This window comes from Bos javanicus, chromosome 18 (assembly GCF_032452875.1).
Source record: "Bos javanicus breed banteng chromosome 18, ARS-OSU_banteng_1.0, whole genome shotgun sequence".
Taxonomy (NCBI): Eukaryota; Metazoa; Chordata; class Mammalia; order Artiodactyla; family Bovidae; genus Bos; species Bos javanicus.
This window is the reverse complement of record NC_083885.1, coordinates 35,338,078-35,362,350: the sequence shown is the minus strand read 5'-3', so window position 1 is coordinate 35,362,350 and position 24,273 is coordinate 35,338,078. Positions and strand designations below refer to the sequence as shown.

At 54.3% G+C, this 24,273-nt stretch overlaps 2 protein-coding genes across 13 annotated transcripts; one reads left to right on the top strand and one right to left on the bottom strand.

Annotated features, from left to right (window-relative positions):
* Positions 1-446: 446 nt before the first annotated feature.
* On the top strand, positions 447-6,560 carry ACD (ACD shelterin complex subunit and telomerase recruitment factor). 6 transcript variants are annotated; one of them, XM_061387619.1, is made up of 13 exons: positions 447-580; positions 714-882; positions 982-1,118; positions 1,263-1,356; positions 1,443-1,519; positions 4,746-4,790; positions 4,903-4,937; positions 5,117-5,172; positions 5,252-5,348; positions 5,428-5,514; positions 5,693-6,066; positions 6,199-6,290; positions 6,370-6,560. In XM_061387619.1, the coding sequence occupies exons 1-13, from the start codon at positions 447-449 to the stop codon at positions 6,446-6,448; spliced, it is 1,476 nt and encodes a 491-aa protein (XP_061243603.1). In that variant the 3' UTR covers positions 6,449-6,560. The 6 variants fall into 6 exon arrangements, with proteins under 6 accessions (XP_061243603.1, XP_061243602.1, XP_061243600.1 ...); XM_061387618.1 differs by having other exon boundaries at positions 6,181-6,290; XM_061387616.1 differs by having other exon boundaries at positions 5,021-5,172.
* CARMIL2 (capping protein regulator and myosin 1 linker 2) lies at positions 6,554-20,898 on the bottom strand. Of its 7 annotated transcripts, XM_061387576.1 has the most exons (41): positions 19,540-20,897; positions 19,084-19,166; positions 18,456-18,757; positions 18,095-18,189; positions 17,947-17,997; positions 17,625-17,687; positions 17,376-17,500; positions 17,153-17,244; positions 16,886-16,956; positions 16,695-16,768; positions 16,475-16,550; positions 16,308-16,396; positions 16,104-16,198; positions 15,937-16,023; positions 15,741-15,853; positions 15,550-15,627; positions 15,366-15,442; positions 15,173-15,277; positions 14,931-15,000; positions 14,713-14,794; positions 14,523-14,619; positions 14,384-14,441; positions 14,107-14,279; positions 13,767-13,929; positions 13,586-13,687; positions 12,306-12,434; positions 12,110-12,223; positions 11,765-11,925; positions 11,597-11,684; positions 11,205-11,354; positions 11,043-11,109; positions 10,322-10,557; positions 9,382-9,482; positions 8,935-9,298; positions 8,727-8,849; positions 7,843-7,879; positions 7,618-7,689; positions 7,292-7,513; positions 7,077-7,157; positions 6,752-6,829; positions 6,554-6,665 (listed from the first exon to the last, which is right to left on the bottom strand). In XM_061387576.1, the coding sequence occupies exons 3-41, from the start codon at positions 18,493-18,495 to the stop codon at positions 6,565-6,567; spliced, it is 4,200 nt and encodes a 1,399-aa protein (XP_061243560.1). In that variant the 5' UTR covers positions 18,496-18,757; positions 19,084-19,166; positions 19,540-20,897; the 3' UTR covers positions 6,554-6,564. The 7 variants fall into 7 exon arrangements, with proteins under 7 accessions (XP_061243560.1, XP_061243556.1, XP_061243562.1 ...); XM_061387572.1 differs by having other exon boundaries at positions 16,695-16,956; positions 19,540-20,898; XM_061387578.1 differs by lacking the exon at positions 7,077-7,157 and having other exon boundaries at positions 19,540-20,895.
* Between the last annotated feature and the right edge of the window lie 3,375 nt (positions 20,899-24,273).

The window sequence follows — 24,273 nt, the reverse complement described above, 5'->3', positions numbered from 1 at the left end:
GACGTCATTACGCTACGGTCCGAGCGTCCCCGAAGTCTAGGGGAGGGGCTTGGCCAATCCGAGGGGAGAGTGAGAGAAGTGGTGTTTATTGAATACTGTGTACTCTTATTTCCACTGGCCTAACGAGCCTGGTAGGCTGCAGTCCATGGGGTCGCTAAAAGTCGGACACGACTGAGCGACTTCACTTTCACTTTTCACTTTCATGCACTGGAGAAGGAAATGGCAACCCACTCCGGTGTTCTTGCCTGGAGAATCCCAGGGACGGGGGAGCCTGGTGGGCTGCCGTCTATGGAGTCGCACAGAGTCGGACACGACTGAAGTGACTTAGCAGCAGCAGCAGCAAGACTAAGCATTTTGTAGATGAGGAAAGTGGAGTCACGACAAATACTTGCTGAACTCCTTGAGGTCACAGGCGTTGAAGTGGCTTCGAGCCACTCTCTCGCACCATGCTTGGAACCAGCCTCAGGTTCCAGAGCTCTCCCTCTCCATCGGAGCCAGTTCTTGGCCCCTTCTTGCCCAGCGCCACAGGAGACTTGAAGAACGGCCCTAACGCCTTGCCGCTGCTTGGAGGGATGCTCGGGTAAGCGTAAACAGGACGGAATCCAATTGAACAGAGTTCCCGACCAAGACGCTCTCGTGCGCACGCGCGGGCACGCTCCTGGGCGGGGCCTCGACCTCTAGTCCCGCCCAGACGTCCGGCGTTTCCCCTCTAGCGGCGAGGCGGGGCCGCGTCGCACGGGAAAAACGCGGGCTAGAGGCTACCTGCGGTCTCCAGCAGCGGGAATGGCAAGTTTTGGGGGCCTGGTCCTGCGACCCTGGATTCGAGAGCTGGTCCTAGGGTCAGACGCACTCTCAAGCCCGCGGGCGGGGCAGCTGCTCAAGGTGAGTTCCGCGCCCCCCCGACACACACACCCTTCTCAGAGCCCCGAGACCTGGGCGGGGCCCCAAGGCGGTGGGTTTGACGCCGGTCGCCGCCCTCAGGTACTGCAGGAGGCCAAGGCCCAGAGCCCGTCCGGTGCCCCTGACCCGCCCGACGCGGAGGCCATGCTGCTTGTATCCGACGGGACCCACAGTATCCGATGCCTAGTGACGGGGGAGGCCCTGAACGCCTCAGACTGGTGAGAGAGGCTCCACGGAGCTTGGGAACTTTGGAGTCGGGTGAGACAGCACGAGCCTTGAGCCCTGAGCCCGAGGTGGGCGGGTCCCAGGCGGGCAGGGCTGCGTTTTGGCGAGCGCTTCAGTGAGGACCGCGCTCGCCTCAGGGAGGAGAAGGAGTTCGGCTTCAGAGGGACAGAAGGCCGGATACTGCTGCTGCGGGACTGCAAGGTCAGCGTCCAGGTCGCCCAGGGAGACACGGTGAGTGGTGAAGCTGGCTTGGGTGGATTACTGGGCCTGATTTCCTGAAAACTCCTGAGACCCGGTCCCTGAACTCACCCCTCCAGCCCGCGGAGTTCTACCTCCAGGTGGACCGTTTCGCTCTGCTGCCCACGGAACAACCCCGGGAACAGGTGACTGGTTGGTAAGTGATGCCTCCACTGTTGAGCTGTACTCTTCACCCAGGCCGGGCTGGCGTTGGCATAGGCCTTGTGGGTTTGAGGGCTTGGGGCTTTAGTAACATGGAGCGCTTGTTGTTTTTGTTCATTTGCTAAGTTGTGTCTGACTCTGTGACCCCATGGACAGCAGCACACCAGGCTCCTCTGTCCTCCACTATCTCTCGGAGTTTGCTCAAATTCATGTTCATTGAGTTGGTGATGCTATCTAATCATCTCATCCTCTGCTACCCCCTTCTCCTGCCTTCAGTCTTACCCAGCATCAGGGTCTTTTCCAATAAGTCAGTTCTTCGCATCAGGTGGCCAAAGTATTGGAGCTTCAGCTTCAGCAACAGTCCTTCCAATAGATATTTAGGATTTATTTCGTTTAGGGTTGACTCGTTTGATCTCTTTGCATTCCAAGAGAGTCTTCTCCAGCACCACAATTCCAAAGCATCAGTTCTTCAGCACTCAGCCTTCTTTATGGTCCAGCTTTCACATCCATACATGACTACTGGAAAAACCACAGCTTTGAATATATGGACATTTGTTAACAAGTAATGTTTTTGCTTTTTAATGCACTGTCTAGATTGATCATAGCTTTCCTTCCAAGGAACAAGTGCCTTTTAATTTCATGGCTGCAGTCACTGTCCGTGGTGATTTTGGAGCGGAAGAAAATAAACACTGTCACTGCTTCCACTTTTCCCCTTCTATTTGCCAGGAAGTGATGGGACTGGATGCTAATGATCTTTTGAATGGTGAGTTTCAAGCCAGCTTTTTCACCCTCCTCTTTCACCCTCCTCACGAGCTCTTTAGTTCCTCTTCACTTTCTGCCATTAGAGTGGTATCTGTATATCTGAGGTTATTGATTTTTCTCCCAACAAACTTGATTCCAGCTGTGATTCATCCAGCCTGGCATTTCACATGATGTACTCTGCATATCAGTTGTACTCTTTTCCCAATTTCGAACCAACCAGTTGTTCATGTCCAGTTCTAACTCCTGCTTCTTGACTTATATACAGATTTCTTAGGAGATAGGTAAGGTGGTCTGATATTCCCATCTTTTTAAGAATTTTCCAGTTTGTTGTGATCCACACAAAGGCTTTAGCATAGTCAGTGAACAGAAGTAAATGTTTTTCTGGAACTCTTCTGCTTTCTCCATAATCCAGTGTTGGCAGTTTGATATCCGGTTCCTCTTGACTCTTTGAAACTCAACTTGTACATCTGGAAGTTCTTGGTTCACCTATTGCTGAAGCCTAACTTGAAGGATTTTTGAGCATTACCTTGCTAGCATGGAGTGCAATTGTCCAGTAATTTGAACATTTTTGGGCATTGTCCTTCTTTGGGGTTGAAATGAAAACTGACCTTTTCCAGTTCTGTGGTCACTGCTGAGTTTTCCACATTTGCTGACACATTGAATGCAGCACTTTAACAGCATCATCATTTAGGATTTTAAATAGTTCAGCTAGAATTCTATCATCTGCACTAGTTTTGTTTGTAGTAATGCTTCCTAAGGCCCACTTGACTTCACAGTCCAGGATGTTTACTTCTAGATGAATGATCACATCATCATGGTTATTGGAGAATTATGGCCTTTCTTGTATAGTTTTTCTATGTGTTCTTGGCCATCTCCTCTTAATCTCTTCTGTTTCTGTTAGGTTCTTACTGTTCCTGTCCTTTATCGTGCCCATCCTTAGATGAAATGTTTCCTTGAAATATCCAGTTTTCTTAAAGAGATCTCTAGTCTTTCCCATTCTGTTCTTTTCCTCAGTTTCTTTGCATTGTTCACTTAAGAAGGCTTTTTTTTACCTCTCCTTGCTGTTCTCTGAAACTCTGCATTTATTTGGGTATATCTTTCCCTTTCTCTCTCGCCTTTTGCTTCTCTTCTTTCCTCAGCTATCTGTAAGGCCTTCCCAGACAACCATTTTGCCTTCTTGCATTTTTTTCCTTTGGGTTAGTTTTGGTCACCACTTCCTATACAGTGTTACTAACTTTTGTCCATAGTTCTTCAGGCACTCTGTTAAGTCTAATCCCTTGACTTTTTTACCTCCCCTGTATAAGCGTAAGGGATTTGATTTAGGTCATACCTGAATGGCCTAGTGGTTTTCCCTACTTCTTCAGTTTAAGCCTGAATTTTGCAATATGGAGCTCATGATCTGAACCACAGTCAGCTCCAGGTCTTGTTTTTGCTGACTCTATGGAGCTTCTCCATCTTTGGCTGCAAAGAACACAGTCTGATTTCAGTATTGACCATCTTGTGATGTTCATGTGTAGAGTTGTCTCTTGGCTTGTTGGAAAAAGATGTTTGCTATGATCAGTGTATTCTCTTGACAAAACTCTGTTAGCCTTTGCTCTGCTTCATTATTCTGGTTATTTCTTGATTTCCTGCTTTTGCATTCCAATCGCCTGTGATGAAAAGAACATCTTTTGTTGGCGTTACTTCCAGAAGGTCTTCATAGAACCAGTCAACTTCAGCTTCTTCGGCATCACTGACTGTGATGTTGAATGGTTTGCCTTGGAAATGAACCAAGATCATGCTGTCATTTTTGAGATTGCACTCAAGTACTGCATTTCAGATTCTCTTGTTGACTATGAGGGCTACTGCATTTCTTCTAAGGGATTCTTGCCCACAGTAGTAGATATAATGGTCATCTGAATTAAATTCGCCCATTCCCATCCATTTTAGTTCACTGATTCCTACCTAAGATTTGATGTCACTCTTGCCATCTCCTGCTTGGCCACATCCAATTCACCTTGATTCATGGACATAACGTTCCAGGTTCCTGTGCAGTGTTCTTTACAGCATTGGACTTTACTTTCATCACCAGGTACAGCTGAACATCATTTCCACTTTGACCCAATCACTTTATTCTTTCTGAAGCTTTTAGTAATTGCTCTCTGGTCTTCCCCAGTAGCATACTGGACACCTTCCAACCTTGTGGGGAAAGGCGGGGCTCATCTTCCAGTGTCGTACCTTGTTGCCTTTCATACTGTCCATGGGGTTCTCCAGGCAAGAATACTGGAGTGGGTTGCCATTTTCTCCTCCAGTGGACCAAGTTTTGTCAGAAGTCTTCACTTCTGTGAAGTCTTCACTTCACCTGTCTGTCTTGGGTGGCCCTTCAAGCATGGCTCTAGCTTCACAGAGTTACGCCCCTTCACCATGACCAGGCTGTGATTCATAAAGAACAGTGACTGCCTACCACTCCTCTTTTCCAGCAACGAGGACCCAGATGTGCGGAAAAAGCTCTGTGACTGCTTGGAGTGAGTGTGGGGTTGGTTTTCTTGGGTCAGGTGTGGTTCAGTCAGGGGGTGACAGATCTGTGTAGGTAGGCTTCAGGATTGTCCCTCAGACTTGTCCCCTCTGTTTCTCTAGGGAGCACCTTTCAGAGTCCACGTCATCCAATACAGGTAACCGGCAACCCCACTGCTTCCTTAGTAAAGCCTCCCCTCCTCCTCTGAGCTTCAGCCCATCCTCTGATCCCCTGCCCTAGGTCTTTCACTGTCCCAGCTTCTGAATGAGGTAGAGGTGGACCAGGAGCATCAGAAGGCACTAGTGCGCCTGGCTGAGAGCTGTCTGATACTGGCAGGTCCTGACACAGCAGCCCCCATCACACCCTGGGCTGCCTCTCGCTGCAGAGCCACGGTCAGTCTGGGGCTTCTCTTGGGAAATGTCAGCGTGGGAAGTTGGGCAAGGGCCCAGACTGAACGTTCTCATCCCACAGGGAGAAGCTGTGTACACTGTCCCCAGCCTACGGCTGCACATCTCTGAGAATGACCAGCAAATCCTGAGCTCTCTGGGCCCAACTCAGAGGGTACAGGGTAAGGAGGATTGGAGAGGTCAAGAGGGAGGTAAGCCTGCCCAGTGCCCCCAGTGCTGATAAGCCCCCTCCACCCCCAGGCCCTGAGCGATCCCCATCACACCTGGCTCTGCAGGACCTGTCGCTGAGTCTGATCTCCTCCCCTCCTTCCTCGCCCAGTTCCTCAGGTAAGGTGATGCTCAGGCCCCATGTTCTTGCTGCTGTCAATCAATTAGGTGCCTGGGCTCTGAAAGGGTACCCAGCTGGGCGGGGGTGAACACAGTCCCTGCAAGCCTCCGCTCACAGGTCCTTCAGCTGATCTGAGCTGAGGGGACTGTGCCCATGGTGAGTCCCCCTCCTCCTTAGGAACCCCTGCCATACCCAGCCACCTGCTGTCAAAGGAGAACAGTGCCAGCGTCAGCCTTCTGCCTCCTCTGCCCTTGGCTGCTCCAGACCCAGTACAGAAGGGCAGCTCCCAGCCCCTGTCAACCATCTGCTCAGCCCACGGCTCCCTGCCCCCCGGGTCCCCACACCCCAGCAGTGTACCCAACACCCCACTCCTGAGCTGTACCCCAAGCCTGTCACGCCTTGGCCATGCCCCCAGTATACACCAGGCCCATGTAAGCAGGGCCCAGAAACCTAGCCTGGAGTTCAAAGAGCTTGGGTTACCCCCCAAGACCTTGCATCATTCTCCAAGGACAAGAACCACCAAGGGAACCCTGGAGTCCAGCTGTGTCTGGGTGAGCACAGCCCCCCACAGCTGGAGGGTAGAAGTGGGTGGACCTTGGGTAGAGCTGGGCTGGGGGCTGGGGCAGCCTTGGATGAGGTTAGAGGCCTTTTTGGCCCCTTTCCAGACACCATGTCCCCTTCAGGACCCCCCAGAGAGGCATCGTGATGGTTCTGCCTTCCAGTATGAGTACAGGCCACCTTGCCCCTCCCTGTGTGCCCAGGTGCAGGCTGCCAGGTGAGTGCCTGGGGCTGCCCCTGCTGTCTTAGTTGCCTGTCCCCGTCCCCCCGACCTAAAACCTTGGTTCTCTTCTCAGGCTCCCTCCCCAGCTCGTGGCCTGGGCCTTGCACTTTTTGATGGAGCCACAGCCAGACTCTGAACTGACCCAGATGTGAGGGCTCATAGGAGGATACGTGCACAGGTCCAGGCCTGGGGGCGGATAAACAAAGCTCCACACTAGCTTCCTTTGAGTTTTTTAATAAAATAATCTCATGCGGCAGAAAGGAAGAGGTCAGGGGTTGGGGCCGCCGCCTCTTTGGTTTGTGGTTGGGGAGGGTGGGCTGGAGGGCTCTGTAGACTGGGTGGGTAGAGGCTCGGCTTCAAGGCCAGATCCTGCACAGAAAGAGAGGGAGAGAAGAAGGGTTAGGACTGAACCAAGCAGCCCTGCCGCCCTCCCAGCTGGCCCTGGCCCCCCTTACCTATGCTTGGAGATGGAGGCGCCTCAAGCTTTGGCCTGCGCTTGAGGACAGGGGAGCGCTGTAGCCGCAGGGGCCGGTCTGTGGGATACAGACAGACCTGGGGAGGGATGCTAAGGGCCCCCCTCCCAACACTTACTTGTCTTTGGAGCCTCTGCCTTCCCCTCACCCTCCCATCCCCGGCAGTGGTGGCTCCTAGCCTTCTGCCTCCAATTTTTCAACCCCTCAGGACACTGGTGGCCCTTCAAGGACCAGAGCCACAAAGGGAGCCCACTCTTCCCCCATCTCCTTCTGTATTCCAGCCCACAGGGAGGTGTTTCCCCCTCACCAGCAGGGGCCTGGAGCTGGTCCTCATGCACAGACACTGCTCGTCGCCCTGCCAAACGGGGCTGCGGCCTCAGCCAGCCATCTGGGGGAGGCCAGGGGGGTCAGGGTGTGGGCCCAACAGCCGCCCTTGCCTCCCACCTTCAGGGTCTGAGTTCCCAGAGGGGACTCCTCCAGTCCCTAGCCCAGTATTGAGTGGAAGCTGGGGTATTTGCTTACCTTCGTTCCTGGAGCCTAAGCAGGCATCCTCTGGGAGGCCCAGGCTGTCTGGGGAGGGACTGGATCTTCGGGGGCTTGGGCTTGGACATGGGGACGGGGGGCCCGGACCATCCTGTTGGCCCCAACCACGGCCTCTGAGCTCTGCATTCAACTGTTGCCCCAGTGTCTTCCAGGTGGCAGACTCAGGCCCTTGGCCCCCTGGCCCAGGTCTGCATGAAGGGTCTGTGGGGAGAGGGGTGTCAGCCAAGGCCTGGGTCAGGCAATGGTCCGATCCCCTGCAGCTTGTCTGTCCCCACGTGCTCCCCAGCACTGTGGCTCTCACTCACCAGCAGACACTGAATGGGTGCGGGACTTGATCGAGATGGGAGGAGCCTCTGTGGAACTGTCCATAATGTCACCTGCAAAGGCAGAGTCGGGGGCTTAGGCACCAGACCTTAGTGAGGGGAAGAAAAAACATGGCTTCTACTCCTCTTACCCCCAGGAGAGCAAATCCCTGTGGACTGTCTCTTCCTCCCCCAAAATGTACTGCACCAGCCCAGGGTCCCACTTACCATCTGAGCCAGCCTTCTTGATTTCTCCATCTTTGCTCTGTGGGAAACAGGGAAGTCAAGCTTAGTCCTGTCCCACCCTCATGCTAGCCTTGTTTTCTTATGTATTATTGTTCTGTATCTGCCACTAACAGCCACCATGGGTTGGGCAAGAACATGGCAGACCCAGTCCTGGTCTTGGAGCTCGGTCTGTGGTGGCGGACAGTTAACACAGAAGCATATGCAGGCACAAACACATACAGTGACTTCTCAGTTCTGTGATTCACTTCCTATAACTTAGTGTTTCTAAATTCAAGCTGAGTCTCACTTCACATGTGTTTTGATTTTCCTGCAAAGTTATTATAGGGTTAGTCCATAGGGTGGTGATTCTTACTAGGAACTGTGATCAGAGAGTGGCATTAGCAGGATGCATGAAAGAGTCAAGGAAGGTCCATAGGGAAACAGATGGAGGAAGAGGGAGGGACCTTGTGTAGCCTTTGGATGGTGGTGAGAGGCTGAAAGTGGGGCAGAGAGGAGTTCCAGACAGCGGAGCCTGTATGGAGGTCCTGAGATGCAGCTGGGGTTGACAGCAATGAGATGACGGCAGTGACCAGGGCTGAGGCCCCGTTGGGCCCTGAGGCAGGATTAGGAGTCAAGTCCCCTAGAGGATTTGCTGTTTCAAATGAAGATGACTTTCAAAAGTCAGATTTCTATTAGATCTGCAGAGAATGGGACTGTCACCACTGCAAGGAGGAGATACTGGTGGCCTGGGTCAGAGCGGAAACCAAGAGGGAAGAAAGGGTGAATCTGACAGACCTGTCAGGAGTCTCCTGGTCACATAAATCACCCACATAAAGCTAGCCGCGTGTCACCTGCCTCATTTCCCACAGCACCCCTTTCCAACTCACTTGCTTCCTCTTGCCTTCGGCACTCCCACTGCCTCTGCTCACACCGATCCTCTGCAGCATCACTTGTACTCGCTGCTCAAAGGATGGGGCCAGCTCTGTATCTCCCCGCTCCAGGGGCCGCCGCTGGGGACAGAGACACCAAGTGGTGAGAGGGCCTGCTGCCCCAACCGTTCCAGGGGAGCCCTTGCTCCTGGTCACCAGGCCTCACCTTGTCGGGCCTGGCACCCACTGTCTCCTCCTCCTCAGCAGGGAGCAGTATCAGGGAGTATGCCTTGCTTTCGCGGGTGTATCGAGGCCGACTCCTGCGGGTTGGGTCTGGGCTGCTGGTGCCCCCCTCGGCCCCTGCAGCAGGCTCCTCACCACGGCCAGGACGGGCCGGTGGTCGAAGCAAGTCCCCGAGTGTGGTTTTTCGAGAGCGGGGAGCTGCGCCAGGGCTGGTCTCAAGATCAGGTCGTGACCCACGTGTTGAACGAGGCTTCTTGAAGGCAAAGAGGGTGCCCAGCTTCTTGCGAAGTGTACGGGGCACAGGGGTGGTACCTCCCTCGGCTGCCGGGTCCTCCTCGGGGGCCCAGCTGTGGGAACAGTCAGCAGTGAGTGGGAAGGCCCATGGAGCAGCCCACCCTCTCCCCCACCCTTGCAACTGCCCCTTACTCACAGGCGATCCTGGTGGATCAGCCTTTTGGAGAAGAATTCCTCCACGCCCTCATCCACGCGGGCACTGAGCCCATTCCCTTCCTGCGGCAGGGCTGGGGGCACCTGAGAGACACCACAGGGTTAAAGGGCTGAGTTCAGTTGTGACTTCTTCCCACCTTCCTTGTCCAGCGGCAGGCTCTGGGCAACTCCAGGACCTGGGAGCTGCAGTGACCCTTTGGAGCTGCTGTTACGAGCTCCCCAACTGTCCAGCAGCCGGGCAGAGATGCTGGTTTCACATACCCCCCTCACCTGTACTTGGCCCTGGACGTACACAGCTCACACCCATTCTCATCCCACTGAGTATCCTAAACACCCCAAACCACCTGGTCACCAGCAGACTAAAACCCAGGTGTCCCCTGGGTCGCACGTTCCCACTTGCCACCCTCTCTGATCCAAACAGTCCCTGCAGTACCCTCCACCCCCACCCCACTCGGCCTGCTGCCGGCTCAGCGGCGCCTGCTGCTGCGTCAGACCCTCTGGGGGGCCTCAAGCAGGCTCCTCCCCACCTCCGGCCCTGTGCCCACGACCCGCGCCAGTACCCAGCCCACACATACACCCGCGCTGGACGTGGGGTAGACGCAGGACTGTCCCCATGGGAGGAGGGGGCAGCATCTTTCAGTAACCCTGGGGTTGGGAGGGTAAGACAGACACCCCCTCTCACACATCTACCCGTGCAGCAGCCAACCCAAGGCAGAGTCCTACCCCAGGCGCTCCCCCAACGAAATCCACACACTCGTGACCCCGCATGAGCATGGCTTGAGGAAGGGGGTGGCCAGGAAGACGCTAGAACTCGGCTGCGTGACCCCACCACCCACCTCCCTGCCAGCCATCACCCTTAAGAGCGAATGGGCCGCCTGAGACCCCCAATTCCACGAGCTCTGGAATGGGGGTAGGGCGCTCACCTGGGGGCCCCCCGGCGGCGGGCGGTGGTGGTGCTGGCGCCGCGGCCGCGGTCGGGTCCGGGTCGGATGGCGCAGGGGCTGCCCGGAGGGCGGCAGGTCCATGCGAGGCAACGGGCCGGCCGGGGGCCCTGGGGCGGCGGGGCTCGGCGAGCCACGAGCGGATGGCCCCGCCTGCGGCTCTGCATCTTCCCCCGGAGCCGCCAGCTCGGGCTCCGGCTCTAGCTCCTCAGCAGCACCTGAGTGGAGTGCACCAGAAGAGCACCGAGCGCCAAGCCCGGGGAGGTGGCGGCGGCGGCAGCAGCGGTGGCAGTGGCGCTAGGGTGGCGGGGGACCCGCCCAGGGCGTGGGGAGGGGCTGGGCTACGCCGCCCGCCCCCCTGCCCGCCCCTCCCCCCGCTGCCGCTGTCCGTGGTGCTGAGCGCGGCCCCGAGCGGCGCGCGGCCCCGTGACGCCGCCAGACATGCGCATCCCGCGGGTTGGAAAGGGAGGGGGCGGTAGAGTAGGGAACGAATCGAGAGAAGACTGTGTCCCGGCCCTGGTCTGAGGTCCCACCCTGTGCTAACTGACCCCAACTTCATAGTTGTACGGGGTCTTGGCCTGGCCCACTCAACGGTCAGGGAGTTCCCAGGGCAGAGATGAATATATTGTGTCCAGGTGGCCAGGTCTATCTAATGGAACTTTAGTCCAACCTGAGTAACTCTTCCCCTGGGGCCCTGACTTACTGTGAGTGGAGGAGTCCAGATGAAGACAGTGGAGTGATTCAGGCCATTTCTGTGGAGGACTTTCATCCTGGTGAGGAGGGCACAAACTCAGCCTGGGGTCCATACTCCAGAACAAGATGGGAAGATCTAGTGTTCTAGGCCCAGAGTTCCGCGACCACCTACCTTCTGCTCCTCTTCATCATCCTTTTCTTTCTCCTCAGGGAAGAAAAGACCTTCCAATTCCCCAGGCCCAAGGGGGCTGGACTCATCTCCATCTAGGGCCGGTATGACAGGGGGCATTGCCTCTGTTGCCTGTTGAGCCAGACTCTCCACCTGCAATACCAGGCACCCCAAAGATGGGGAGACAGGGCCTCAGCCATAGTCCTATCAGTGCTAAGAGAACCCCTAAATACTGGGCTACATGACCCCAAAAGACATTACAGAATCTCTGCAATGCAGTGGCCATGTGTGTATGTAAGCACATAATCCCTGCTCAAGACATTACAGAACCCCTGCAAGGCAGTGACCAGGTGTGTGTGTGTCTGTGTGTGTGTAAGCCCACAGTTCCTCCTCACCAGCCGATCCCGGGCTGCACTCAGACCTGCCACAGCCTGAGCCACAATGCTCTCTGCCAAGGTCCCTGTGACTGACAGGCGCATGTTCCTGATGGTAACAGAGGACAGGGGTTAGTGTGCTGTCTTTATCCAGTATAGCCCGGTCCTGCCCAACCCAATCCAGCCTACCTGAGCCGAGTGAAGGCATCTTGCAGCAGGTGCTCTGGGAGCAGCTCTGGGAGACCCCTTGAGCCCCCAAGGACCCCTTCTAGCTGCTCCCTCCACCTGGGACCCTGCAATGTCTGTGGGCAGAGACTCCTTGTTGTGTCCAATGTGGCCTGAGTGAAGTCCTGGTCGAAGGTCAGAGCATAGTGAGTTTTGTGGCCGGGGCCCAGCCTCACTGGCTTGGGGCTCCAAACCCCCAAAGAACACTGGGGGTTACCACAGACTCGGGATACCACAGTCACACCTCTGGATGGGGGTCAAGGCTGCATATGGGGAAGGGGGGCAGCTGGGGCCAGGGCACTATCTCACCTGAATGTCCCGGCGGCACACCTCTCCCACCTGTCCCAGTAGGCCCTCCAGCTTCTGCCGCAGCTGCCATTGGTGGCTTGGGGAACTTCCAGCCTCATAGAGAATGGGGAGAATCTGGAGGCCAAGGAAGAAAAGGAGTTGCAAGCTGACCTCTAACTAAGAGGGAAGCGTCCTCGTGGTGGGAGGGAGTGCTCACGCTGAGAGAGAAGTTGGCATTTTGGATGGCATCCTCAGCCTGGTGCACAGCAGCTTCACCCTGGGGTCCAGCCCCACAGCCCAGCAACTCCACGTGCTCCTGCACCGACTGACACAGTTCATTCACTTCCTGGGGGGCAAGAGGACTCAATTGTAGCCTGGTCCCCTCCCTGGCCCCAGATCCTGACTGCCCCCTTCCCAAGGTCTCTGCAGGGTGGGTGAGGTCCTGAAGCTGACACCATCAGGACAGTCACTTGGGAATCTTATCTGTTCAAGAAGGGAGAGCAGTGTCTCCTTTGGTTCATTGCAGGGACATTATATATACTTCCTAAACGTCCAGAATAGGAAGGAAAAGAGTGGTTAGTCATGTCAGTGTTTTAGAAGTTCAATCTGTTCATCATCGACCTAGAGGACAGATTGAGGAATGGAGAGAAATGCGAGTGAGGAGCTGTGGAGGAGAGACAAGGGGGAAGCAAAGGATAGTTGAGTGGGAGTAAGGAGCGGTGTTTGAGAATGGGTCAAGATGCAGAACCAAGGAGGTCTGTGGGGGCTGCAATGTGGCCAAGAGAGACCTGGACTGAAGCTCTGTCCACAGCACTTGGTGGGTGTGGGCACCAGTGAGACTGGGCTCCAGAGTAGAAGAGTTTTGTGAGAAATGGCGAGATCATTTGTAGAATGTGAAGCTCTGAAGTTGTCAAGATGCCTGGGCTCTGGAGCTTGGGAGAGAAGTGGGATTTTGGAACAGGTGGATGGGGAACATCTCACCAAGTAGTGGAGGGAGATGAAGCCAGAAGAAGGGTCTTTGGGTTGGGCCACAACAGAGAGGGAAATTCACAAGTGGGGCTACAGTTGGGGATGGGGAGAACTGATTGAGGATTTAAAATACCTCCTGTCTTTAACTAGGGAGCCTATTTAAATGATTTAAGGGAATTTCCTGTGGTCCAATGGTTAAGACTCCATGCTTTCACTGCAGGGGCCTGGGTTCATTCCTTAGTTAGAGAAATGATATCTCGCAAATCAGCTGTGTGCAGTAGCCTCCCCACGCCCAGTTTTTTTAAATTGAAAAAAAAAAAAGCTTTCAAAAGGCAGCTAGTAGTGTTATCTGGGGGAGCTATTTCAAGAGCTATCAGTTCCACTGCAGATCAAGGAGAAGGACTTGTCTGGGACAGTAGGATTCAGGCACACTGGCTACCCTCAGACTCATGGTGTCTCTCAGCAGCCACAACCCTCCCCATTCTCTACAGTCTGTTGGTGTTCAAGGCTCAGTAGGGGAACTCTGACCTGTTCGGAGGGGTCTGACCCCAGACCCAGGGGCTTCGGGCAGGAGGTGCAGTCAGTAGAGGTGTGGTCTGTGCGATTGTTCCTCAAGAGACAGGCTTGAATCTGGGCACAAGAGAGCCTGAGAAGTGGTAGGGCAGGACCAAGGCACAGGGCAAGGCAGGGGAAGAGAGGGAACCCCCACCTGATGCACGGCCCGTGCTGTCAGTTCAGGACGGCTGCGCTGAGCCTGGGCCACATCGTTCAGTGGCAGAGGCATGGCCTTCAGGCTGTGGTTCTGTTCCAGGGCCTGTGCCACGTCCAGCAGGCCCAGAGCAGATGTGTGGTTCCGGTCCCAGACCACAGACCTGGGCCAGGCTGGGCTTTAGTCGGGGACGGAGCTCTGCAAGGAGCTCCCAACCCCTCTAGCCTTTTCATTAGCACCCCTGAGCTCCACCTGCTCTGCTTCATTCAGCCCTACCCCAGTAAACCCCTCCATACACGCCCTCTTCCCCCGTTGGTCCCACCCCTGTGACCCCGCCCACCTGAGCCTCGTGTTAACCCGAAGCGCCTTGGCCAGCATCTTGGCACCCGTGTCCCCCATGGCGTTGCCGCTGATATCCAGGGCTGTCAGGTTAGGATTGGTGCCCAGGGCCCGGAGCAGGACACCGGCGCCCAGCTTCAGCCGTGACTCAGCCACAGACAGAGACTGCAGGGGCTGGGGTTAAGAGAAAGCCATTTGCAGTTGGAGTCAGGGGCCAGCAAGGAGGACGGGTCTCAGAAGCCATTGCCTGAGGATCCCACTTGGTCCCGTGAACTCACACAGTCGTCATCCTGCATGAGCTGAACAATCCGGTGCAGGACGTCGTCCAGGGTCTCCCTGTGGGCGGGGGCAGCAGTTGGCAGAAGACCCGGGTGGTGGGGTGCAGTTGGGAGGCCCAGGACGGGGATGGGGGCTCACTTGCACCGGACGTTGAAGTTCCTTCCAAGCGCCACGTGTCGCAGGGACCGACTCCTCCCGATGGCCAGCACCAGAGTCACCATGTCTGAGCCAAAGCCTGGGGGGGGTGGCTCGGGTCACACACAAGGCGAGGCTGCGGGGGGTGGGAATTTGGTGGGTGGTGGGAGGATGGGTTTCCGGGCGGCCTCACCATTATCTGCCAGATCCAGGGAGCTCACTGCGCCAGCATCACACACCAAGTCTTGTATCACCTGAGCACCCGCTGAGCGCAGCTGAAGGTGGAAAGTGGAGCGTGCTCAGGCCAACAGGCCACAGGTGGGGAGGATCAGGAGCCCAACGGTCCAGCACTCCCACCTTGCAGCCCCAGCCCCAAAGGGCAAGTCCCGCGGCTCCGGGCAGGCTGCTCACCTCACACGCGCTGAGGTCCAGGTGTAGGTCATTCAGGTGCGTGTTGAGCGCCAGGCCTTCCAGAAGCGCCCTGGGAGAGGGTGTCACAGGGGATAGTGGAAGCTGGGAGAAGGGTCCCCAGAGCAGAGCGCGAACAGCAAGAAGGAACGATGCCCGGGAGATCAAGGGTGCGGTAAGAGCGGAGTGAGGTGCCGAGGTGAAGCCTGGGTGTTGGCCGACAGGCGAGGGCATGGGACACTGACCTGAGTGCGTCGGGTGGCAGTTTGCAGCCCGCCAGGCCCAGGTGCCGAAGCGTCCCGGCGCGGCTGAGGAAGAGTTGCAGAGCGTCGGGCACAGCCCTGGACTTCCTGGGGTGGGGAGTGGGCAGAGTGGGCGTCCTGGCGCGGGGAGGCGGGGTCCGGCAGAGTCCTGCCCCCTCCCGCCCCGCCCCCTTACGTGCGGGAGAAGACGTTCCTCGAGGCGTCTAGGTGCGCCAGGCTGGAGCAGCCGCCGCGGGACAGCGCCGCGAAGAGCTGTGAGAGGAGGTTGTGGGCTACACCGGCCGGAGGACTGAGCACCCAGCCTCCAGTCGCCCTTGGGCCACAGGCCTGCCCAGCCCTACAGATCACCCCCCACTCACAGTGTCCAGGGCGGTGTCGGTGCCTGCGAGATTCAGGAACGTCAGAACGTTAGGACGGCTCAGGAAACTATAGAGGCCCTGGCGGGAGGATGGAGATGGGAAAGAGTCAGGGATCACTCCACCAAGAGCTTCCCAACACCCCACTGCCTGCGGCGGCGTCCCCAATCACCTCCCTAAAGACAGCCACTCACCCCACGGTCCTCCGAAGCCCCCAGTGCCCCGGGGTTCCCGGAAAGGTCCAAGTGGGTCAGGGCAGAGTCAAAGGCTGAATTGGAAGCCAGTGCCCGGCCTAGAGCCCTCATTCCTGGTGATGGAGGACGGGGGCTCACCATCAGGAGACCCCACCTCCCAGCTCCACCACCCCACACCATCCTCGGGCCTGCCTACCTCGCGGAGTCAACCCAGTCTGCGCTAGGCTGAGTCTCCTCAGGGCTCCAGGATGCTTCTCTAGGTGTCTGCTAAGGGCAGCCACACCTGCGGGATGGGGGTAGTAGCCGTGTGGGTCTCATCACCTCCAGCACCAGCCCCCAGGGCTTCCCCAGGCTCAGGTGTACCTCGGTCATCCAGCAGGTTCCCAGCCAGGCTGAGCTCCCGCAGTCCCGAGCTGGTGTGTCCCGCCAGTGCCTGGGCCAGTCGCCGGACAAAGTCTCTGGGGACCAGACCACACCCCCCCCCCGCCATGTGTGAAGCTTTGAGCCTGGATTCCCCGCTCCTCCCCAGGCCACTAGTCTCTCCAACCCAAGCCCTGTCCCCCCTACCCCCTCAAGCCACAGGTCTCCAGCACCAGCTCCTCCAGGTGGGATGACTGATTCATCATGTGCAGAATCTGTTCTGAGACCTCAAGGCTCTGAGAACCAGAGTGGGAGAGAGAGCTCAGCGGGCTGCCCACTGACCCACCCTCCCCGCTCTCCCCTGTGCTTCTCACCAGCTTCATGTCCACGCAGGAGAGGCACCGGAACCAGAGATTGTAGGACAGGGCAGCCACACTCAAGGCCAGGTCCCTGGGCGGAAGAAGGGGCAGGAGCAGAGCTCAGGACCCCCGAGCCAGATCTAAGTCCAGTATCCCCTCTCTCCATGGAGAAGCTAAAGCCAGGAATGTGGTTCATGCAGTCCTCCCCTCCTCACAGCCCTGGCGGGTCACTCACCGACTTCCCAGATGGCTGAAGTCTCCTAGGCTGAAATGGCGGCAGCCCTGACGATGGTAGATGGTGTCCACATCCTGGGTGGGAAGAAAGTACCTCCAACTTGCTTGGGACCACAAGAGGTAGGGGGGACTTCTCAAAGCACCAGGGGAATTAGATGTCTCCAGAGCCCCCAGAGAGGGCCCTACTCTCACCCACTGAATCTCCTCTCGGAAAGGGAAGCCATTGTAGTCACACAGGGCCTCGTATGTCTCCGAGAAGCCCCCTGGGTTGGCGCCAAGGGTGTGATGGGGCAGGAATTGGGGCAAGAGAGAGACAAAAGGTCAGAGATGGAGAATGATCAGCCCCAGGCTGGGTAGTGGCTGAGTGGTTCTGTTCAGTTTGTTGAGCCCTTCAAATCCAGGGGTCATGCAGGAGGGGGTCAGCTGGAAGCCCTAAGTGGCCTCCGCCTTGGCCCTTACCACAGGGGCTGCTGGGTGAGGTGGCTTCTGAGGAGCTGCTTTTCTCCAGCCGAGCCAGCATGGAGGGGGGTGTGGGCCTCCGGAAGAGTTTCCTGAGGAGGGGGATGAAGGAGAAGGGGGCAAGGAACTTCTAGGCCCTGGGAGTGAGACCCCCCACAGCAACATCCAGGGCACCCCTCGATGCCCCCCTTCCCTGCCAGCCCTGTCAGCTGCTGGGCCTCACCCAAGGGTTGAGCGAGGGAAGACCTTCCTTATGGCAGCAGCGATGTGCTGGGCCAGCTGTTCCAGGGCAGCCACACCAGTAAACTCCAGGACCAGTTCAGGCAGGGACTCCAGCTCAAAGGTGACCTGGGGGTGGGGGTGGGGTGAGGGATGGGTTCCAGGGTGAGGGATGGGCTCCATGTGGGGGCGGGGGTGGGGAACGGAGGACAAGACCAGACTGCAGGCCCCGGTGGGGTACTAGGGGTCTCACCTGAGGGGGTGTCTCCTGCAGCACCATGGCCTGGACCTCCAGGTAGCTGAATGTGCAGTCCACCTATGGAGTGCCTGGGTGAGCTTGGACCAAAGCCCAAGACCCAAAGCGCAAGACCCACCCTCTTGGGAGCCCAGTCCTTTGTGCAGCCTGGATCTCAGAGCCAGACCTGTCTAGACTCCAGTCCTGCCTGATGTTGGCAGCCCAGTGCTGTTGGGAGGGCAGAGTCCACAAGGACAAGATGGACAACGTCACAGATGCAGCCCTCATCAGGAAAGCTGCTAGAGGGCAAGGGGGCGGTGGCCGGGCTGTTGGGACTCACCCTCAGAGGGAGGCAGGTGTGGAGCAGGTATGCTCTCCATCGGAGCAGCGCCTGAGGGGAAAGAGTGTCTCACACCTTGAGCAGGGCAAGAGGCTCCTTCTGCTTGGGCCCCAGTGGCCCTCCCAGGCAGGCTCTGCCCCAGCCATACCAGGACATGACCTTGCTCGGCACCCTCCCGCTCTGGCAGCCAGGTTTTCAGCAGCAGTTCTGCCTCCTTGGGCCACAGGAACTTGGTGATCTCGCCTGTGGAAGGGCAGTCTGCTGGGAGACGGTTCCTGCCATGGAGGTCAGTTCGTACTCAAGGTCTGTGGTCTGTATGGGGCTAGGGGACCTGGGGTCATCTACGGGGCCAGCTAGGAAGCAGTGGAGTGGATCTGGGCCGCCAAGCCCTCCTGATGACCAAAGGGAACCACTTGCCGGGTGCCCCAGGACTCTGGGTGGGCCACTGGTTTGTTCCGGGGCCGTACGGCTTCCTCCCAGCCAAGTAGGAGAGAAGGACCGGCGCTTACCTCGCAGCTCGCAGGATATGCCGTCGGGGGTCTGGGCCATGCGGCCGGCCCGGCGGCCGGAGCTGGCCCAAGGAACTCAGACGAGAAATGGTAGCAGCGGCGGGTGAGCACAGGAAGCCTGGGGCCCCGGCAGCATAGCAGCCACCTGCTCCTCCTGCAGCGGAAGGTACGCACCGCTTCCTGCCCCCTGCCCGGCTCCTCCCCGCCCGGCCTCCGAGGGCCGGGAGATGTCAGGCGGGTACGAAGGAGGTGGGCAGATGCCAGCTGCCCGCCCGCGCCGTCGCTACTCTGTAAGGGTAGATCTGAGGAGGGAAGGGAGAGGTGTGCCCGGGAGGGTCTCGCACGTCGCGTGCCTCTTTTGGTTCCTAGCCCCCTAACTTCCACCCTGCTACAGTCCCTCCTGAGAGCACCAGGGGGCGCTGCCCGCTCGGGGAATCTGCGGCCCGCCTCGGCCAGTCCCCTCCAAAGCCCAGCGAGGGAGGTGGACCGCAGGCAGGATACATAGGGCATCTGTTCAGAACGGAGCATCGGATTTCTCCTAACCCTGAGGACTCTATCTGTTGCTCCTAACCTGGAGTTCCTCACCGCGTCGGAGAGACACAAACTGTTGAAAGGGTGGGAAAAATACCAGATGAGCCCAGATGCCCTTCTCTGTGGCAGAGGTCCTTAGCTTTCATCAGGTTCAAGCTGGGTCAGGGCCAGAAGGTGCCACTGCAGGGAGGGGTGGAGTGACTCATGAGCAAAGGCAATGGATGTGGGGGTCCTCCCATGTCTGCCTTCTCCCAGAGCTGGAGAGAGCTTGGGGAGGGGGAACCACTAAGCAGAGAGGAAAGCTACTGTCTGCAGGACTAGGTGGCCATCAGGTCATGGGATGCATGATGCCCTATAGAAGACCAGGGACCTAGATTCTGGAGAGTTGACAGGAGGGGATTTAACCTTTTTCTTCCATTACAATCTAATTAAACTCTATGAGAAGAGAAACAAGCCTCGGCCTTGCCCATAGCTCAGCCAGGCGGGGTGAAATAACCTGAGAGACACTGGGCAGTCCCTTGGTTTCATCCCACCTCCTGCTACCCCTCCTCACCTTGAGGCCTGGAGACAGTGAGAGCATTTTTCAGTCATCTGACCATCAGCAGCATCTCCCCCTGCCCTGAGGACCACCGACGACTAGGACAAAGTGGAAAGTAGAGATTGAATCGTAAAAAACTTTGCAGGAAGCCACCTCCCTTAAAGCCAACAGGCCCAGCTGTGGCAGCCCAGGGGCTACAGGGATGGACTCAGTTGGAGAGGGAGCTAAGTTCCTGCCAACAGAGGCGAGAGGAAGTCCTGCTCTGCTGCCTCCTAATCCGAAAGGAGGGAGTTCAAGTTAAGACTCTGGGAAGACCACAGAAGCCATCAACTGCTTCTAGGGCGTGAGCTCACACACAGTATGGCCAAGTGGTCAGGAATGAAAGTTCTGAAGGTACGTTGCCTGAATTCAAGTCCTGACTCTGCTTAACAGCTGTTTGACACTGAGTAAATCACCTCATCTTTCTGTTTTGGGCTTCCAGTTCCTGTTTTCTAAGCTGGAACTTTAAACTTACCTCGGAGTATAAAGATTAAATGTTTATTAAGAGACGTGCTCACAATAGTATCTGGAACTCAGTGAACACTCACAGTTGCCAAGTCTTACTGTGACAAATGTAAGACTCCAGAACAGAAGGACAGAAAACCTTCCTCCCTGGGATTTTTCTGTTCAGAATGATTCGAATGAGAAAAACAAGAAGGAATAAATGCCAAAGGCTTCGAGCTGCTCCCAGGTGGCGGGATTCTCAAGACCAACAGCCACACTGGTAGCATCAGCCCTTGTCTAGTGAGTGCTATGGGAACAAGCAGAGGGCTGTGGAGGAGGAAACCAGATCAACCTGGAGATCAGGACAGGGGCGCTGGGCTAGCCACACATCTCCTTAACTGCTTGCTGTCAAGGTGGCAGTGACAAAACAAACATAACTGCCATCAGAGGCCTAGAGAACACATGGGACTCAGCTCCCACAAGTGAGTGACTCAAGGAGAGAAGCCTTCAATTTGTTCAAGACCGTCTGTGTGTTCTAGACAGCGTGACACCCTGTAGGCACTCAAGAAATGCTTAGAGCTCATAGTGAGGAATAAGCCTCGCCTGTTCCAGCAGTACAGGATGACAGGCCAGGCTGCAGCTCCCGGAAGTGCCACAAGGTTCCTGTCAAAAGTTCTCTGGTGCGGAGTACTGGGAGAAGGTTTTACATTTAATGGAGTCATACAGGATGTATCATGGGGATGTGCCAATGGTGAGGATGGGTAGGGAGGTAGGGAGGGAATCAGACATCAGAATGTCATTTTTCTTGCCCCCTCCCCAAGCAAAACCAATCTGCTTGTAAACAGTTTGAATGTACACAATAGAAAAGCTATGTTGAAAATACAGATAAACTGCTTGCTGTTCTATTAAGAGATTTTCTATTATATTAAATTTATTTGGGGGGGGGGGGAACCATGCCACATGGCTTGCAATATCTTAGTATTCCGACCTGGGATTGAACTTGGGCTCCTTGTAGTGGAAACATGGAGTCCCAACTACTGGACCACCAGGGAATTCTCTATAATTAAAAAAACTTTTTATAAAAATAGCTAGCTAGTGGGAAGCTACTATAAAACACAAGCAGCTCAGCTCGGTGCTCTGTGATGACCTAAATGGGTGGGATGGAGGTGAGGTGGGAAGGAGGTCCAAGAGGGAGGGGACATATGTATACATATAGCTGATTCACTTCATTGTACAGCAGAAACTAACACAACACTGTAAACCAATTATACTAATTTAAAAAATTAAAATTTTTTAAAAAGCTGCCTGCCCACTGAAACAACTCAGGTAGCAGGTACTCTGCTCCCTGGTGGCAGTAGAGGTTAGCCCATGCATGGGATAGAGAGCAAATGCCCTGACAGCCTCAGTCAATCCAAGTTGCTGACTGCCTGGTTCATAGTCCCAGATGATACCAATTTTCCTGGGAGATCCCACTGCATGAACACTACCAACCAGCCAAAGACCTCACACATCTAGTCTTCTGTACTTACTTTTCACTGAAAACCGGTAAGTTCAAATTCTGCTTAAAACCCCCTGGACTTCCTTAGTGGTCCAGTGGTTAAGATTCCATGCTTCCAAGGCAGGGGGACAACGGCTTTGATCCCTGGTCAGGGAAGTGCCTCATGCCATGGGGTGTGGCCAAAAAAAGAAAAGCACCCTATAATTACCTTGAGATAATAAAAGCTATTTATGACAAACCCACAGCCAATATAATACTCAATGGTGAAAAGCTACAAGCCTTCCCATGAAAACCTGGAGTAAAGACCACAATGCCCACTTTCACCTCTTCTCTTCAACAGAGCATTGGAAGTCCCAGCCACAGTAACCAGACAAGAAAAATAAAAGGTATCCAAACTGGAAGGAAGAGGTAGAATTATCATTATATGCAGATGAAATAATACTATATATAGAAAACCTTAAAGACTCCACACAAAAGCTACTAGAACTGATAAATGAATTCAGCAAGGCAGCAGGATACAAGATTACATAGAGAAATTGGCTGTTATTTCTTTACACCAACAATGAAACATCAGAAAGGATATGTACAAAAATCAATACCTCTTAAAATCATAACCCCCCAAAACAACACACTTAGGAATAAACTTCACCAAGGAAGTGAAAGACTTAAATATGATGAGAACTATATAAAACATTAATAAAGAAAATTGAAGATAATTCAAAGAAATAGAAAGATATCCCCTGCTCTTGGATTAGAAAAATGGTGTCAAAATGTCCAAACCACCCAAAGCCATCTACAATTGTAATGCAATCCCTATCAAACTACCCATGACATTTTTCATAGAACTAGGACACAGAACCCTAAAATTCCTATGAACCATAAAGACCCAGGATTGCCAAAGCAGTCCTAAAGAAAAACAAAGCAGGAGGCATAACCCTCCTAGACTTGATACAGACTGTAAGCTACAGTAATCAAAACTGGCACAGAAACAGACACATGCATCAATGGAACAGAGGAGACAGCCCAGAAATAAGCCCACACCTACAGTCAATTCATCTTTGACAAAGGAGGCAAGAATATGCAATGAGAGAAAGTCTCTACAGCAAGTGGTGCTGGGGAAGTTGCACAGCTGCATGTAAATCAATGAAGTTAGAAAACACCCTCTCACCATGCACAAAAATAAACACAAATGGCTTAAAGACTTAGAACAGAACAAGACACCATAAAACTCCTAGAAAACATAGACAAAACATTCTCTGTCATAAATCGTACCAATGTTTTAAGTCAGTGTCCCAAAGCAATAGAAATAAAAACAAAACTAAATAAATGGGACCTTATCAAACTTACAAGCTTTTGCATAGGAAAGGAAAACCATAAAAAATCTAAGAGACAACATATGGAATGGAAAAAATATTTGCAAATAATGCAACTGACAAGGGCTTAATCTCCAAAATATATGAAGAGTTCATACAACAATTAAAAATTAAACAATCCAACCCAAAAATGGGCAGAAGACTTAAGTCATTCCTCCAAAGAAACACAGATGGCCAATATGCACATGATATTCAACATCACTAATTATTAGAGAAATGCAAATCAAAACTACAGTGAGGTACCACTTCTTAACAGTCAGAATGGCCATCATAAAAAAACATTTGATCCAGCAATCCCACTCCTGCTCACATATCTGGGCAAAATTATAATTCAAACACATACACACACTCTGTGTTCATACCTGCACTATTCACAATTGCCAAGACATGGAAGCCACCTAGATGTCCATCAACAAATAAAGATGTGGTACATATACACAATGGAATACTACTCGGCCACAAAAAAGAATGAAAAGCGCTACTTGCAGCAACATGGATGCAACTAGAGATTACTATGTTAAGTGAAGTAAATCAGAAAAAGACAAATACCATATGATATCGCTTATATGTGGAATCTCAAATATGACACAAATAAAGTTATCCATGAATCACAGACATGGAGAACAGACTGGCGGATGCCAAGAGGGAAGGACAGAGAAGGAGGCTGAGATTAGCAGATGTTAAGCTTTTATATATAGAATGGATTAAAAAAAAAAGGTCCTACTGTATGGTACAGAGAACTATATTCAATAGTCTATGATAAACCAAAATGGAAAGGAGTATTTTAAAAAAATGCATATATAACTGAATCACACTGCTGGACAGCAGTAAGTAATACATTATAAATCAACTATACTTCAGTAACCAAAAAACCCTGTAATGTGTGGCCAAAGCTTTCACCTAAAATGGGTCTGCCAGAGCAATCTGCCCAGAAATGGACAACAGCAAGATGGAAATTCACCAATACAGAAACTTCCTAACGCATCCCCTTCCCATCCTGCTTCCCAGGTGCTAACAGGGAGCTATGTTCTTTAGGTGTCTCTCCCCACAGTCTGATAGTGGCACATCGGTACCCCCTTTCAAGTGAACTTCTCTAGGGCCCAGTTTCTTTCTGTTCCCCTGCATTTAGCAAAGCTTGATGCATTGATCCCGGTCCTCCATGAGCCAATTTTTTAAAGTTACTATTAATCTTTTTACATTTGGGTTCTGCTGGGTCTTTGTTGCTGCATGAATGCATTCTCTAGTTGTGGTTGAGTGGGGACTACTCTTCGTTGAGGGTCACACGCTTCTCATTGCAATGGCTTCTTTTTTGTGGAGTACAGGCTCTAGGTGCATGGCTTTTAGTAGCTGTCGTGCCAGGCTTAGCTGCCATGTGGCATGTGGAATCTTCCTGGA